This window comes from Canis aureus, chromosome 3 (assembly GCF_053574225.1).
Source record: "Canis aureus isolate CA01 chromosome 3, VMU_Caureus_v.1.0, whole genome shotgun sequence".
NCBI classification, from domain to species: domain Eukaryota; kingdom Metazoa; phylum Chordata; class Mammalia; order Carnivora; family Canidae; genus Canis; species Canis aureus.
In genome coordinates, this window is record NC_135613.1 from 27,541,457 (window position 1) to 27,558,674 (window position 17,218).

The following is a 17,218-nucleotide window of genomic DNA, read 5'->3' on the forward strand; positions in this document are numbered from 1 at the left end:
AACTTCCGGTTCTCTGAAGGCTGAAGGCGCTGCGACAGGGTTAAGCCCAAATGCTGCGTTAGTACACGTGTTCGTTAGCCGCTAATTAGGAGAGCGCGCCACGAACCCAGACCTCGCCGTCCACAGGTCATGCTCTCACTTCCCAGGCACGGTTTCCAACCAAAATGCATGAGGTCGCCTGTCAGTCAATAAGGTCCCCGAACGCGCAAGAAGGCCCACGTGCCGAGGCGCAGCGGCGGCGCCCACGCGCTCTGCACCACGCGGCGGAGGGGGAAGGAGCCTGCACGCACGCGCACGCCCACGCCCCCACGCAAGCGCGCAGGCCCACGCACACGCACACGCCGTCGGCCACGTACCGGCGCCCTGCGTGCGGCCTCGCCGCGAGGCCCGCCGGACTCCCTGGACGACGCGAGGCTGGCGCGTGGCTCCTGCGAGTCGCCGCTGCCCAGGCTCCCGAAGCCGCTGGAGGCGCTGGCGGGAACGGGCTGAAGGAAGGAGGAGGCCCCGCTGTAGAGTCTGTGGACGCGGCCCAGAGGAGAGGCTCGGCGTCCACCTCAGGGCCCCCGCGCGGTCGCCCGGCGTGGGCGCGAACCTCCGTGAGATCCTGAGGCACACGCCTCGCCTCCGCTGGCCGCGGCGCCCGGCAGGGCCCTGCCCTCCCTTCTCAGTAACTCGGGCAGGGCTCGGTGCCTCGCCTGGGCGGGCGCTTCCAGAACAGCCGGCGCTGGGAGAGCCACACGGGGACTCCGGCGCTCCGTGAGGAGTTTAGGAGGGACGAGAAGTCAGATACACAGCCTGTGCGTCGGTGGCCGCCACCGTGGACCTGCAGAGGCTGCGGAGGGAGACGGGAGCCGCCGGGCTGTTCCCTGCGGGACCCTCCGCAAACGCTCTGGCCTGCACCCGCTCACCAGCGGGATCAAGGAATCGTTTCTGGCATTTGTTCCCACAGAGGGTTTCGGCCACGTTTGCCCGGTAATAACCGGACACCGAGAGCTGCCATCCCTCTGCCCCCACCTTTAAAATACTGGGCGCCTGGGCAGGGTTTGGAACACGAGGAGGATGCTCTCGCTGAGAACCAGCTCCCTGCCCGACCTGCTCACTGGGACCCGCTCTGCCCTCCTAGAGTGGGATCTCACAAGAATGTTCTGTGCATTCACTCAGGAAAAGGAAAGCAAGATGAGTAAAACTGAATTTAAAAACAAAAACAGGAAGACAGAACTCCCTGGAGCTCAGAGGATACAGATTTCTCTCTCCTCGCTTCGTATTTTTGGGAGGTGGCTTTATGAAGATCGAAAGTTAACATAAAACACAATTATGGATATTTTGTGTTTGCTTTTTAAAATCTCACTTTACCTGTAAGAGAAGTTTGTGAATTTGTTCTTGTAGTTCTGTTACATCTTTGTCATTACTGTTCATCTTTTTTATTCTGGTAGCAAAAACATCCTCATTCAGTGGACTCCTACAAAGTGTCAAGTAAAAGATGGAGTCAAGCAATTCAAAATTAATTTACAATAAAGTCTAAAGAGATTTTTAAACAGAATGTTCAAACACTAAATCTGTATTTATACAAAGCAACTCTTGGGGCTCCAAGTAGAAAACATGAAGCTTAAAATCTCATCCGTGGAAGCAGGAAAAAAACTGAAAAACAAATGAGACGTTAAGAGCCTTCTTTGGATCATCTAAAGCTGTAATCTTTTAACATCTGTGTCAGCACTGTATTTGTAGAAATCTAAAATAAGTGACAAGTAACCGTAGCTACCAAGATACCTTCAACAACTACTGGTCTCAAAATTTAACATTAACTGAGCAACCTATCGTAGGAATTTTAAGACCCTAGATCCACCAAATATTAAATGTTTAATGTACCTAATCACTTCAGCAACCCAACTATTGGTGAAAATGTGGCTGTTACAACCTGCAGTCCTGTTAACACTAGAGCGTTCCAAAACTACTATCTGAACACAGAGGCAGATGTGCCAACAGAAAATATCACACAGGAAATGACGTTCATTTAGGATCCTCTATGTGACAGGAACCATAATGCTCTTATAACATATAGCAAGAATAACATTTCCTAAACCCATATGATGTGCCAGACACTGTTCCAAGAGCTCTAGCAAGTTTTATCTCCTTCACCAGAGTTGAAAACTTCTCAAGGTCACCTAGCTGGTAAAGTCTAAGTAGGTATTCATGAAGGGACCAGAGTCTAGGCTCTGACTTTATTTTCACTTCCCCACAGATTTCCCTACTGGAGGGAAAAGGTCCTTTCTGACCAATACGCATAACTTATATTTACTTGGCAGTCATATTTCTTGATTATTACATTAGTAATAATGTAATAATACATTATTATAGTATAGTTATAGTTACTATATTATTATAACTATAGTATAGTTACTATACTATAATATAGTATAGTAATAATATATTATTATAGTATAGTTCCAGACCTGTTCTTTTGAGAGGCCAAATCCCAGAACACAAAGACCTAGGAAGACCTTGGAACCATTTCTTACCATGGTTAGGTATCCTCTGTTATAGTATCAAGACATGACAAAAATAAGTCTTACCAGTGAGACCTACTGTTCTCCATTTTATGCTCATGTGCACAAAGCTTTACAATAAAACACAAAAGGTGTTATTTCTCAAACTCAGCATGATCCTAAAGAGTTAGGTGTAATTTCCATTATAAAAAAACAAAACAAAACAAAACAAAACAGACATCACCAGGTTCCCTCTGGCCCAGGTGAGAAACCTACAGGTCAATTTTAAATTTAACCCAAAAAGTCAAGAGACTGGGAGTATTTTAGGCTAGAAAGAGTGGCAGCATAAGTTGTTCTAGATCCATTTCACAAGGTTCTGTTACATGGATAGGTAGCAGTAATCAAACAGGCTTGAGTCGGTGTGTTGGCAGGAATATAAAAACCAAAGCATCTAATTTTTAAAAATAAAGATTTGATAGAATAGATGCAAATAAGTGGAATTTGACAGAAGAAGCTGATATAAAAAGATTTTTTTTGATATAAAAAGTTTTACGTGGTCGCTAAAGAGAACTTTAAAATTCAGAAAAGATAAAAAAAAACCTTCATCCATTAACCATACCCATAGCCAGAATTTATATTTTATTTCGTTTCCTCTTCTTTTTCCTACTTCACAATGTTTGTGTGTCATTTGAACATATTTATATTCATACGGTATAAATAATTTTGTATGCTGCTTTTTTAATCTTTCCATTTTTCAGTAAATTTCAGAAATTTTCAAATTTCTTTTTGATCAGTAACATGTCAAATAGTCTAGAACTTACTTAACGACTGATATAAGCTAGCTACTCTAAGTCCACCGTTATGATTAAAAAATGGTACAAAATATATCTTTGCTTTCTAAAGCTCATTCTAAATAGGCCTGTATTTAGGCATATTTCCTTAGACTGTTTCTTTCTATAAGGAAATCATGGGGTCAGAGACAGAAATCTTCCAAGGTTCTTGACACATACTGCCAAACTGTCTTCAAAAAGCATTTAGAAAAAATTATCTGTGGTTAATTTGTGTGTCAAATGAATCAAAGGGAGTCAGTGGGTGGAAGAATACTATTTGGTAAAAATAGTCTTCAAAAACATGGACGTTGACTGACTTACATTCGAACTTTATGGCGACCAATGATGAAAGACACCTTTCGGCTCCATGGATTCACAAAACTGGACCAGCTGGAGTCCAAGATGATGTAATCTCCATTTTGAGTACAAAATCGAATGGGTGAGTGTTCAAAGGGAGGGTGGCCTGCATACTTCAAGACTATATAAGATAATACGAGATTAGAATTTATTTTATTTTATTTTTTTTTAAGATTATTTATTTATTCATGATAGACATAGAGAGAGAGAGAGAGAGGGGCAGAGACACAGGAGGAGGGAGAAGCAGGCTCCATGCCAGGAGCCTGATGTGGGACTCGATCCCAGGACTCCAGGATCGTGCCCTGGGCCAAAGGCAGGCGCTAAACTGCTAAGCCACCCAGGGACCCCCGAGATTAGAATTTATTTAATGCAGCTATTTATTGCAGATGTCTTTTTCTAGGCATTTATAAGTTTTTCAGAATGCCAGAAGAGAAAAAAATTGTTTTTAGCACCTTCAACACAGGGCTCACCTGTTAAAGGTTGAGTGATTAGAACTTATGAAAAGGTCTAAAAAGAAATGAAAAAGAGCAGATGAGTGGCTACACAAAAACCTCTGACTATAAAGATGCAGATCCTTACCTTTTTGGTGTACAGTGAGCATGAGAGAACGATCTTCTGGATGCAGATATGTTAAGACAGACCTTCCCATCAGATCCTGAGGCAGGTAACCCAGCAGAGGCACTGCTCTGGGGTACAGACAGAGCACAGACAGCACATTACATGCAGCAAGTAATTTCTGTACTTGTACACTTTAGAAAATACTTTTAAACTTAATTCTAAATATAAAAATAGAAGGTATGCAAAAGATGTCATTCCAGCATTTTATACAAGGAGCAAACTACCTCAGAGCCCATGCCATGGGGAAATGGCTCCAGAATCTAAGAAATGCTGGGCATTAGACATAGTGCATCAAAGCTGCCTACGGAACTTGCTAGAAAATGATTCATTGGCTTACCACAGGCTAACTCAATCAGAGTTTCTAGGGTAAGACCAGGAATCTATATGTTTAGCAAGTTCCTTAGGGGTCTCTGATGTCCCCCTACATTTAAATAGTTTAAAAAGATCACATCATAATGTAGAAGAATGCTTATGGTGTTAAGTAAATAAAGCAGGCTACAAATTTATACAGCACCATTAAAACTGCCCAGAGACAGTGTCTCCCAGAAGGTAGTAACAAATAGACAAAAGGAACACAGAGACACATGCAGGGTGAAGCTTCATGGGAGAGCGGTGAATGCAGAGCTTTCAGAATGATTTAGAAAGAACGGACTCCATAAATGTTTTCTGTGTGCACAAATTCACATTTTCTAATGCAAGAAATTTAAGCCATTACCAGTAGGCTATTATCTGCTGCTAAATATTCTTACTTTATACAAACTACATGATACAAAGTATGTCACCAATTACTGTTTAGTTTGGAAGTATCTATTATTAAATAAATCTATTTTCAGATGTTAAGATTTTTTAAAAATCAAAATTAACAGCTATCATAACTGTGTCAGCTGTCTGGACTTTGTTGCCTTATATGTATATGTGCCATGGTGCACTGATTCCCCAGATTTTCAGATGTCACAAATAAGTAAAATGTAAAAATAAACGGGGGGCATGGGTAGCAGAGGGTACTCATCAGGGGATAACATTTATTTTTCCAAATAAAACTATTAAAAAACAACAATAAGCAATGACTACCATCTCCTATCCCAATTTTTTAAGGAAGACCACTTCAAGACCAACAAAAAAGTAGAAAAAACATAAGTTCAAAATCACTGATAATGTTTTAAATTAAATAAACTTAGCTTTACCAAAAAAAAAAAAAAAAAAAATCTGAAGCTGGAGGCCAAGGTTGGAGTTTTGGTCTCCTTCTGAGTACAATCACATACCATGTGGCCAGGTACATTGTCCTCTTGTGTAACACAGAACAGTAATTACTGACTTACTACTGTGAAATCATATATAACTTATAAATCATATAATATACAAGATACTTAAAACATAAACTTCAAGCTAACGTCAAATGGGTAAATGCACAGATATCTACTTCATAATGTAGAAGTATGTAAACATGATGTAAATGTTCTCACATATCTACCTGTACTCAGAAACAAAATTTCTTTTAGGCTTAAGGAAGTGCTTACCTTTCATCTATTTCAAGAAAGACACACCCAGGGGTGTGTGTTGTGGTAAAAATTCTTTTATCCACCGGGATTCGAGGAGCTAGGAAAAACAGAAAGACTCACCTAAAGGCAAATATCTAATTACTCACCTACTTTACCGAACACTTACATTAAAAAGGGAACAATATCTCTATACAAAATGGTAGAGATCTCACTTAGGGGCCTGGCCTTCAAGAAGCCAAAGCTGTGGTGAAATTATAATACCTGTCATTATTTACTACGTTCTGATTGGGTCAAAACGCAATGCCTATTAAAGTTAATTTTAAGTAGACTTTGTATACACGGAAAGCTTACTCAACACAATGCAGCAGTCAAAGCTGGAGGAAATTAAAGGTCAGGACTAGCCCAAGTCTGGTCATATTTGGTGATTGTGTATAACTAAGTACATTTATTTGGTGTGTGATATGGATATTTTAAGTCTGTGTAAGAAAACCCGACATGGTCAGTTCTACTGTTGTTCACTTTGAAAATGTAGTGATTTGAAATCATGCACAATTTCATCTGCAAGAAACGAGAGGTGAATGGAGTCACCCAAGAATACACAAGCACATGCACACACCTCAAACATCTACACCTCTGTGCACCCCATGTTGCAAGACATATATTACAAGACATGCCCATCCACATTTGACTTCTGGCACCACAGTAGCTCAGGAGCTGTGACCCTGCCAACACCCAAGTCTACAAGCCACCATGGGCCTTTTCCAAGGCGAGGCACTGTGTTTATTGTGCCATTTGTGTCTTTCTTAACCATTTAACGTGTGTAAAGCTGTGTTACTATTTTTATTAGATCCCTGTATTATTTTCAATGTGTGGTTAAGTTTTTGAGTGTTGTGCCCCTAAACCCATTTTTTCCTTAAGCTCTGTGATTTTGTGTGTGTGTGTGTGTGTGTGTGTATGTATGTGTGTGTGTGTGTCTGTGTGTTTGCATAGGACAATAATTTTTAGGAAAGCATATGTCAGATTACAGCAGAACTGACTTTAATTTCAAATAATAAGTGGAGGGCAGCCCGGGTGGCTCAGTGGTTTAGCACCGCCTTCAGCCCAGGGCCTGATCCTGGAGACCCGGGATCAAGTCCCGCATTAGGCTCCCTGCATGGAGCCTGCTTCTCCCTCTGCCTGTGTCTCTGCCTCTCTGTGTGTGTGTGTCTCTCATGAATAAATAAATAAAATCTTTAAAACAAAACAAAACAAAAAAACAAATAATAAATGGAAGCTGCTCCTGTATTAACATATGAGTTTAGAAATGTAGCTCTGCCATCAGAGGACATAAACTACAGTTTTCATTCAAGGGCTTTTAGAACACCTAAAAAATATAAGCTTGTTCTTGTGAAATTACAATTTTCATGCTCTTTTTAAAAAAATATTTATTTATTTACTTGAGAGAGAGTATGTTGTGGGGGGAGGAAGAGAGGGGGTATCTTAAGCAGACTCTCCACTGGGCATGGAGCCCAACATGGGGTTCGATCCCACAAGTGGTGAGATCATGATCTGAGCTGAAACCAAGAGTCAGGTGCCTAACCAACTGAGCCCGCCCACAGTCGCCCCCAAGTTTCACACTCTTATTTCACACAGGGCAGAAGCAGAAAGCCCCGGGATAGTCACCAGTACAGAAAAGATTAGAGGACCATGTATCGGTGGCCAAGTCTATGCTTAGACCCTTAAGCTGTGCCAGCCTTGAGGGAGACAACCACTGAGAAGTTCAGGGTCAGTACACAGAGACTTTAGGGAAGATCAGCTCTCAAAGCCCAAGAGCTTAGGGCCAATGTGAAGCCCTGAGCATTCTTTCCTGGTTCTGTGGCTGCATTAAGCAGGCTTTCACATGTTTCTCCCTAAGGTACTGTCAGGTTACATGTGACCTAAAAGCAGACGCTCCTGAGTTACCTTCATAACCAGAATGAATCTTCTCCACCAGGGTGAGACAGCAGGGCTCAGGTTCTGGCTGGGCAGCTCTGTGTACGTGTATCAAATAGGGGATAATCCTGAATGGGTAGTAATGCTTCTCTTGCTCTGCATCTTTGCCTCCCCTGAAAAGCAGGGAAATGATGGGTCAGTGAGCCCACGTGAAACTAGGCCAGGAGAAATGCCTTCTTGGTGATTTCTGAGACAGATGTAGCCAAATTGAAAATGTTCAAATTTGTTTATATTAAAAAGAAATGTTAGTGTATATTTTCAATACCCAAGGGTAATTATACTCATTGATTATTCAATGGAAGAGAGGTTTTACAGAGAACCAGTTTACTGAGTTGAAGATAGAACCAGCTGTCCTACAACTTTTCTTTTGACTTCGAAACCATAACTTCCCAGTCTTACCTCCTGCGTCTAAATTAAGTACCCCGTGACAGAAATAGGGTTCCCTGTGATCATACTCCCCAAAGCCAGCTCTCCACCAGCCCTACCTACCCTCCCTCAAGGGACTGACTGCACCTCACAGCTTCAGACACAACCCGGATGGGCACAGGGCCCCAGGTGTGGTGAGGCTCTCCTTGCTTGCCTGCTGAGCAGAAAGGCAGAGCTGGAACCTGCTCGCCAAGCCCTAGCCCCAGCTGTGGGGCCTCTCCCAGGCTTCTACCCAGTTTAACAGCCCCAGCTGCCCACTTCTCCTTGGATACACCATGGTCCCCTTTGTGTCAGCATGCCCACAACTGAATTCATGCTCCCCCGTTTCTACCAGTCACATCTTGCCTCTCCCACCACTGCTTGAAGTGATGCCAGGTGGTCCTCAGCTGCCTGGAAGCTCCGCATTCATGTCCACATCTGCGTCCACATGCACTCGTGCTCCCACCCCCGCCTGGCTTCCTCGCCTCTCCACAGACTCTGGGGCCTCCACCTGCACCTCCACTCTCCACCACAACCCTGCTTCCACAGCTGAGGGCCTGAATCTGACCCCGACCCTGACCCTGACCCATCAGCTATACTGTCTCCCAGGCTCATCCTGTCCCGTATGTGCTGAAGACCCAGTACTTGCTGCTGCCCCGCCTTCTCCCTAAACTCCATACCTATGCACCACAAGTTCGATTTCCAACACCGTAAGGCAGTCCAACTGGTCTAAAACCAGGCACTGTGCTCTTTCCTCTGCACTCCAGGAAGCAGCTCTCTCAGTGTCCTCTGCTCCAGTAAAGGTCAACTGGAGCCAGAGACCCTCATGTCACCCCTGACCAATCCTGTTTCACACCTGAAACCAGTCCATTCATGAATCCCAATAGCTCTGCCATTTAGAAATATCCAGAATTCCCAAGATATTCTCACGTCCTCCTGCTACCACCTCCTGGTGTGACAGGTGTGACAGCCTCTCTCTTCCCAGACCTTCCCCGTCTTCTCGTCCCTGCACAGTGTCCAATGTGGTCCTTTTATGTCAAAATAAGGCTGCTCTGTTTCTGTCCACTGAGCAGTCCCAGAGGCCAGGATAAGCCCAGCAACACCTCCCCACTACCATCCAGAGCCAGTTACCATACGGTGAAGGCCGTGTTTCCCCACAAGGAATGGGGGATCCTCGGAGAAATGACTGGCTCATGTCTGGGGTAGGAAGTGTCCAGGTTGAGCCTGGGTTACTGTCTGAAGCAAAGTAAGCTGTCACCGACCACAGGAGTACCCTCTCATGGCACTGGAGCTGACCGAAGCGGCTCCGGCTGGTCACAGACAGGACAGTTTGAGCATCATGAAGATTAACAAGAACCTTCTCTTTTAGCTCACGTTCTGAAATGCTTATGGGGGAAATGCTCCACAGTCTGAGATCTGCTGCAGAATAACAGGCAGGGGCTGAGGAGCAGGCAGTGGCAGAGATGACACGAGACTGGTCACGGGCTAAAGTTATTGAAGCTGGATGGTAAGTACATACCAGGTCACTGTACCATCTCCTCTACTTCCACATTATTTTGCAAATTCCAAAAGTAAAGTTTTCAAATAAATGATTAACCTGAACAAAACATTTCCTTCAGATGTCAAAGCTCCCCATGTTCTGGTCCCTGTTTCTTCGTTTCCTTCCATCCTCTGCTCCAGCCACATTAGCTTCCTTGTTACTCCCCTACAGGCCAAGCATCCTCTCCCCCGGGGCCTTTGCACTTGCCTGGAACACTCTTCCTTTAGATAGAGGTATGGCTCGCTCCCTCACCTCCTTCAGGCTCAGGCTGCAATCAGGCTTCTTATCAGAGAACATTCCTTAACCACCCTGAATATACTAGTAATCTCTCCCTTGCCCAGAATTCCCTAACTCTCCTTCACTGTTCCACACAGAACTTTCTGTCAGCTGACATATACATAGGTACCTGTTTATTATCAGCAGTTTCCCCACACACACAGAATGTAAGGCCCATGAGGCAAGAACTTTACACCTGTAATCCTGCCTGGCTCAGAGAAGACACACAAATATATTTACTAGCAAAACAAACACAAACAGTGCTTAGTAGGTGGCAAGCACTGTTCTAAGATCTTTGTAACAATTCCTCTGTGAAGGACTGAATGAACACAAACACAGCCCTCCCTCCTGCCCTGGACCCCTCTCCCCAGAGTTCCCTCCCTGAGCACTGGAATGCTGTTAGCTCAAGAACCCCTAACCCCACGGAGTGCTGACTGATTCATTACAAGGAGTTTTGTCTTTAGTTTTCCTCATCTGGAGCAGTTAGTAACTTCAGTACTCATGCTGGCAATCGTGATGTCACTGAACCACATTTTCTTATTGCAAAAGTAACGTGAACGCATTACAATAAATTCAGGAGAGAAAAAAAATCACTAATAAATCCTACCAGAAATCAACTATTATTACAATTTTTGTCTGTTTTCTTCCAGTTCACTATATCTTGACCTTTTAAATCCTTCTCTGAAACACATCTATCTAAATTTCTTTACAGTTATTAAAATTTTTTTAAAGTTAGGGGCGCCTGGCTGGCTCAGTTGGAGCATGTGACTCTTGATCTCTGGGTCACCAGTTCACATTTGGCACAGAGCTTGCTTTAAAAAAAAAAGTAAAAAAATAAAGCAAAATTTCAAAAATTAAATGTGACCAAAGGGCAAAAAGCAAACAAAGCTTCCCTAAACAGTGGGCATTTGAAAGTGTACTTAACATCATCCAGAGGTGCTTTTAGAGAGAGAGAGAGAGAGAGAGAGAACACAAAAGACTGAGAGTGCGAGCGCTGCCAGGCTAAGAATGATCTTTCTCCTGACTGCATTATTATCTAGTCATTTTGTGAGTGAAATCTGCATTTCTTCCCCTCAATCCAAATAAAAATTGCTTGTGGCAAGAACCCAGCACTAGATGGATACAAAAGAATCTATAAAGGGCCAAATAAAATCAGAGTATAGCCCACCCATTCCAGGTCCCCCATAAGCCCCCAAACTTACCGGATCCTGCAGAAAAAGGATTTCACCGGAGCGAATTCATACTGAGATGCTGTGGGAAACAGAGACAAGTGTTAATCACCCACTCCCAGAGCCACAGGGCAGAGCGGCCCCTCCTCAGCAAGACAAACTCCAACTCTCCCCATGGAAGCAAGAAATGAAATTACTCTTTCAAAGAAGGAGATACTTTTGATCTCCAAACAGGGCTCCTGCTCTCACTTTGAGATCTAGTCACAACCAGTGCTTTCCAGGGGGCTTTCGTACTGTAGCAGTGACCCTCAGGGAGATAATGTGGATGTGTGGGAACAGGACCTCATCCTCCTGTTCAGACTGCCCATGTTCCTCCTTCCAATGTCAAGGCAATAATCTGGGGACACATTTACTTCGGTCGTAATATGCTATTTCACCATGATGGTCTGGATGGGCCTCAAAAACTGCTGATTTGGACAAGTTACAGCATTTAGGTATATGATACATATATGTCTTTCACTTTTTTCTTTCCTTGGACAAAGTCCCCAAAGTTGGGGTCCAGGGTTAAACAATACGATCTTAGAGGATTCTCCCCATATAGCACCACACTGATCTACAGAAGATCATACCATTTGCACAGGGTCTCTAAGGACATTTTCTCACAACCCTCAGGCTAATAGTTCCATCAGTTTTAATGATTTCTGCATTAATTTTATGAATTTGTGAGGTGGTAATTCAGAACTCTTTCAATTTGCCTTGATCAAGGGGCTGAACCTTCTCCCAAGTGTTTGTTGACTACCTCTCCTCTGCTAGAGCTCCTTGAATTGATATTTTGGGCATTTGCTCACTGGGGTGAAAAATCCCCAGTTACAGGAACCAAGGAAATGCTTAAAAACAAGGAGATGTTTTTAAAACATGCACCGATGGAGCATAAACAATGAGAGCTCTGAAGAATCAAGATGCTGCATGTGATCCTGCTCTTTGCACTTCTGAGGAGAGGATCACAGGAGGGGTCAGAGAATGGGCTTTTGAATGATCAGGGAAACTGTACGTGATTAAAAAAGAAAAGAAGTCAAACCACAAAATACTCCAGTTTCAAAGACAACGACCTCACTATCAGAATTCAGAAAACTAGGAAAGTCACAGGAGGTCCTGAAATTCTGAACCTGGAAGACCATTCATAGAGCTTGTGTGTGAGAAAGCAGGGAGGGCGCTGCTGACAAAGGAGACTCTCCAAACTCCCTGCACTGCTCAGCAGCCCTCACAGGGACGCCACCTCAGGAGAGGCTCAGGTGAGTTTGCAGAGAAGTTATGGCAAGACAAGGACATTTCGAAAATATTCATTTTTTGAGATGGTTTGTAGGAACAGGAACCAGTCTGTGGTGTGGCTTTCAAAAGCCTGCCTTAAGAGTGCCTGGGTGGCTCAGTGGTTGAGTGTCTGCCTTTAGGTCAGGCTGTGATCCCGGGGTCCTGGGATCGAGTCCTGCATTGGGCTCCCTACAGGGACCCTCTTCTCCCTCTGCCTGTGTCTCTGCCTCTCTCTCTGTGTGTCTCTCATGAATAAGTAAAATCTCCCAAAATAAAATAAAATAAAATAAAATAAAATAAAATAAAATAAAATAAAATAAAATAAAATAAAAGCCTGCCTTAGTTTGACCACACGTCTCCCATCTGAAGGCAAAAATCTCCCAGGGATAGCTGTGTTCACCAGGGGCCATGGCTTGGGGTGAGGGTCCTGGACTCTGCCCACCAGGGTGAAACCTGCCATCACCTCATGACTGGCAGTGTGACCTGGGGTGAGTTCCCTTAGCCCTGGGCCTCTGTGATGGCAGGGCCCGAGCCTGGAGGGCCATACCTGACCATAGGCTCCAGCCACTGCCCTGTGCCTATGCGTGAGCAGTCCTGAGGTGGGATGCAGGGCTGTTCTGGGGCCTGACCATGACTTGGATTTCCCTTTGACTGGCCGGCCAAGACTCCTCCTCCTGCCCCATCCCCCTTGTTCCCCGCTCCTTCCACAGGTGTCAGACATGCCTAGTGGGCCGAGGGCACCGCTCCCCTCCTCCCCCCAGCCAGTCTCTCAAATGGCTAACCCTATCTTGGCATTGGCTATGCAACAGACCTACTGACGCAGTCACCTCATCTGTCAACAGGGATGACGACAGTATCCATGCCTCATAAAGGTTTTTGTGAAGATTAGTCAACCCACTGAAACCTGGAAAAAAGTCCCTGCCACATGGTAACCATTCAATAGATGGGAGCAATGAAGATGACCCCTAATGTTGCATAATGTGCCAAATACCTCAAGTGCTTTCCCCGCCATCAGCCTGCTTGCTTCACACAGCAGCCCTGTGTTAGCAGGCTGGAAGGAGAACTATCACTATTTCATGACGAGAAGCTAAGTGGCCTCCATCATTCATGAAGGGACAAATATCAATTTAAAACTCGGATCTTCGTTATACAATTTCATTCATATGGTGAACATAAAAAACAGTGATAGGGATTATAGAGGAAGGAGAAAAAATGAGTGGGAAATATCAGAGAGGGTAATAGAACATCAGAGACTCCTAACTGGGAAACGAACAAGGGGTAGTGGAAGGGGAGGTGGGCGGGGGGATGGGGTGACTGGGTGACGGGCACTGAAGGGAGCACTTGACAGGATGAGCACTGGCTGTTACACGAGATGTTGGCAAATTGAACTCCAATAAAAATATATACATCAATCAATCAATCAATCAATCAATCTTGGATCTTCAGATTCCTTGCTTAAAATTCTTCACACAGGAAATACTGCAACCCTACCGGAAGATAGACTTGGGAAAACTATGTGTAGAGTACACCAGGCACCTGAATTCAACTGCATTCTCCGGGGGTCGTGTAGGATGCAGTACCAGATTGTGGGATCTCAAACAGTAAATTCTAGCCCTTATCATTTCCACACCTCAGCTGTAGCAGGTGAATCCTTGTTTTCGGAAGTGCATTATAAAGAAACAGCAGTCAGATCTTTCTGTGAGGTCGGTACAACAAAGTTGAAACGTGCTCTGAATGCCAGGCCAAAGTCTGACACCCTGCTGAGCTTATAGCTTCCTATGTTCCCCTAATGTTCTATGAGCTCAAAGGAAGGGGCAGGAGGAAACATGGGCCCAGCCCAGAAATGGCGCAAGAAAGAGCTGGAATTGCTGAGATGTGCGAGGTGAAGCCCAGGGTGAGCAGTCACAAGAGGCACCTCCTCTTTAAGGAAGATGTCAATATTGAGGTCCAAAAGACAGCAATTTCAGGGTATATTATATGTTTACATGGAGAGGAAACAGCATGGCAATAACTAATTTGCAAAGATAACACAGCTAAAAAGAGCAGAGACCATAGAGGCATCGCTGGAGGGATGGTGGCTGGAAGGGCAAGAGGGTAGGCAGACAACCTCGTGGTGTGTCTGCCCCGCTCACAGCTCTATCTCAGCACCAGGAACAGCTCCGGGCCCACAGTGCTTGCTGAATAAACATTTATGGAGTGGATGAACGATCGATCGATAAAAGGAGAGAAACAAAGATGGACACTTAAAGGCTGAAAATATGTGTTAAAGAAAGAGGAAGCGAAATAAAATCAATGTTTTTGAGTGAGGGGAACAGGAAAGAGCTAGAAGCAAGGAAAACAGGTGTGTGTTCTGAAGTGTACACAACCTGTGCATAAGAGATGGGGCAAAGGTCTGCCACTGAAAAAAGCTGCATCTGAGACTGTGCCCACTGGACCACGTCCTGCCTTAGAAAGTCAGAATGGGCAGAGGGCCCTAGATTTGCAAGATGAGAAGGTTCTGGAGGTGTGTTTCACATCCATGCCAATGTACCTACCACTATTGAACTGTACACTTAAAAATGGTTAGGATGGTACATTTTGCTAATGGGATTTTTTTACCATAATAAATCAAATTTAAATTTTAAAAAAATTAGAAAAAAAGGGCTTGGAATTAGAAGAAAAAGGTTCATCTACACTCAATTCTTTAAGATACACTTCACAAAGAATATGAAATAAGAAATACAGAGTGACTTTAAAAGAAATAATGAATAATTTTTAAAAATTATACAGGACTGAATGTCACAAAGGAAACTAGGACTAGGCATTCCTCAGTTCAGGAAATTAAGCATTTCAGAAAAAAACAAAGTAACAAGATTCATGAACTTTTAGGGAGAAGAGAAACTAGAAGGGGAAATAACCATGAGAAGTTTATCTCCAAATAAAAGCAAAGAAATAATGAAGTCAATGTAAGAGAGAAAACATTTAATTTTATTAACTTAGAGAAAACAGAGTCTTTATAACAACTAACTTGCTATATGGTGTGCAGCTTGCCAAATCATATTTTTAAAAAAACCATATTTATGATAACAGAACTTCTAAAATTAACTTGACTACATGAAAGCATATTAACTGGAACTTTGTTATTAGAAGCACTTAAAATGCTATTTCTATCACAATCTTTTTATTTATTTACTTATCTTTATTTTTTTAAGCTTTATTTCTTTTAGCAATCTCTATACTCAACGTGGGTCTCAAACTCAGGACCCCAAGGTCGAGAGTTGCACGTTCCACCGACTGAGCCAGCCAGGTACCCCACATTCTGACTTTTAAATAAGGAAATAAGAAAAACCATATAGCTTATAGGTTCAAAATTATGTGTTAATTCTGGTACTATTTCTGAAATAATGAAGCTGATCTTTAAGAAGCAAGGTAAACATCTGAGCCTCGGTCCCATTACCTCTTTGGGTCCAATTGTTCCAGAGGGGAAGCTGAGTGTGGGCAGTGTGTGCACAGAACACTCTCACATCTTGAGGAGCAAGCAGTTCCATAAAGTGAGAGGACTCCAAGAAATCTTTCTTACAATTCAGGATCAAAGTAGCCTGTTCAGAAACGTGCACTAACCTTCCAGACAGAAATGAAAAAACTGCCACAAAGGTATCCTATGAAAAACATTTAAAATAATGAAAAGATTGAGATACTTACAAACAATATTCCCTGAAACAGAATTTCTTCGAGACTCCTAATGTGATCAACACACACAAACACATATCCTGCAAAGGCAGCATAATTCTCCAACATATCCCTTAATAATCATCATAAAACCTGTGTTTTATCTTCTGAAGGACTGATTTCTATACCAAACAATATACCAGCTCTTCCTGCATCGACTAAATGTGCGTATGACGTACCCACTTTTGATTCCTTCTCTTTTGCAAACTGAGGGGAATGTCTTGTCTTCACCAATGCCTGATTCTAAGCTTCAAGACCACACTCAAAATTCTCTTCCTTCATGACACTGTCTTTGACCAACCTCACTACGTAAGAATCATTTCTCATGTCTGTCCCATCAGACATCAATAACGTTGGCCACGGCTTGTGGCTGCTAGCATTGGCATGTCTTCCTCTCTAGCTTTATTCTGAAGATCTTAAAAAGGGAAAATATCTTCTTAAACTTTTCCTTCTTATATTCCGCCATATTCAGTAGTGTCCCATAAACACACAAGTCAGTAAAACAAGTATCTATTGTGATACCAGGGACAGCTCCTGTTCCACTATTACAAGATCTTGAAGTTACAATCTTGTTGAGGTCTAAACATAAAACTAAGGGATCTCCATCACATCAGTAAGGCATGAGGCTGAATTATTTTGTCCACATGAAGAGATTCAAAAAATGATACACTAAATGTCTCTTCCAAAATTTTACAGAAAAATGACAGCATCTCAACTCACCTGTTCTATAAAATCCAGTTGTTACAACTTGAAGTAGTAGGTATTGGAACTAAGAATGATATAAATACAAATTAACAATTCGGAGATTAGAATAAAAATGGGGGCAATTACTCTGCATTTTATGTTTTCCTCTTAATTCAAGAGAACTCAAGGATGCTCAGAAGGCAGGGGCGGCACGGAAGGGAAGCCCAGTAGACCACCCCTCACGTGCTGCCTCTTGGGTTGAGATCTGTGCTCTGGCAAGGGCAGGAGAAACTATCTATACAATGCCTCTTGGGCAGTGTGCTTCTATTCTTTGCCTCGCACTGTGGTTACTAAAACTCTGACATTATTA

The 17,218-nt window shown here is 43.3% G+C and overlaps 1 protein-coding gene across 12 annotated transcripts in view; it reads right to left on the reverse strand.

Moving 5' to 3' along the window:
* The window catches only part of PER3 (period circadian regulator 3), a 55,283-nt gene that overhangs the window by 35,682 nt on the left and 2,383 nt on the right, over window positions 1-17,218 (reverse strand). For 8 of the 12 annotated variants that reach the window (XM_077891360.1, XM_077891365.1, XM_077891361.1 and 5 more), the window contains 8 exons: window positions 15,893-16,094; window positions 11,182-11,230; window positions 7,729-7,871; window positions 5,806-5,884; window positions 4,250-4,356; window positions 3,635-3,791; window positions 1,354-1,459; window positions 357-485 (listed from right to left, as the gene is read on the reverse strand). In XM_077891360.1, coding sequence (XP_077747486.1) covers window positions 357-485; window positions 1,354-1,459; window positions 3,635-3,791; window positions 4,250-4,356; window positions 5,806-5,884; window positions 7,729-7,871; window positions 11,182-11,230; window positions 15,893-16,094 — 972 coding nt within the window. Of the gene's footprint in view, window positions 1-356; window positions 486-1,353; window positions 1,460-3,634; window positions 3,792-4,249; window positions 4,357-5,805; window positions 5,885-7,728; window positions 7,872-11,181; window positions 11,231-15,892; window positions 16,095-16,884; window positions 16,934-17,218 lie in introns of all 12 variants that reach the window. The other 4 variants (XM_077891370.1, XM_077891369.1, XM_077891366.1 and 1 more) reach the window with 3 other exon arrangements.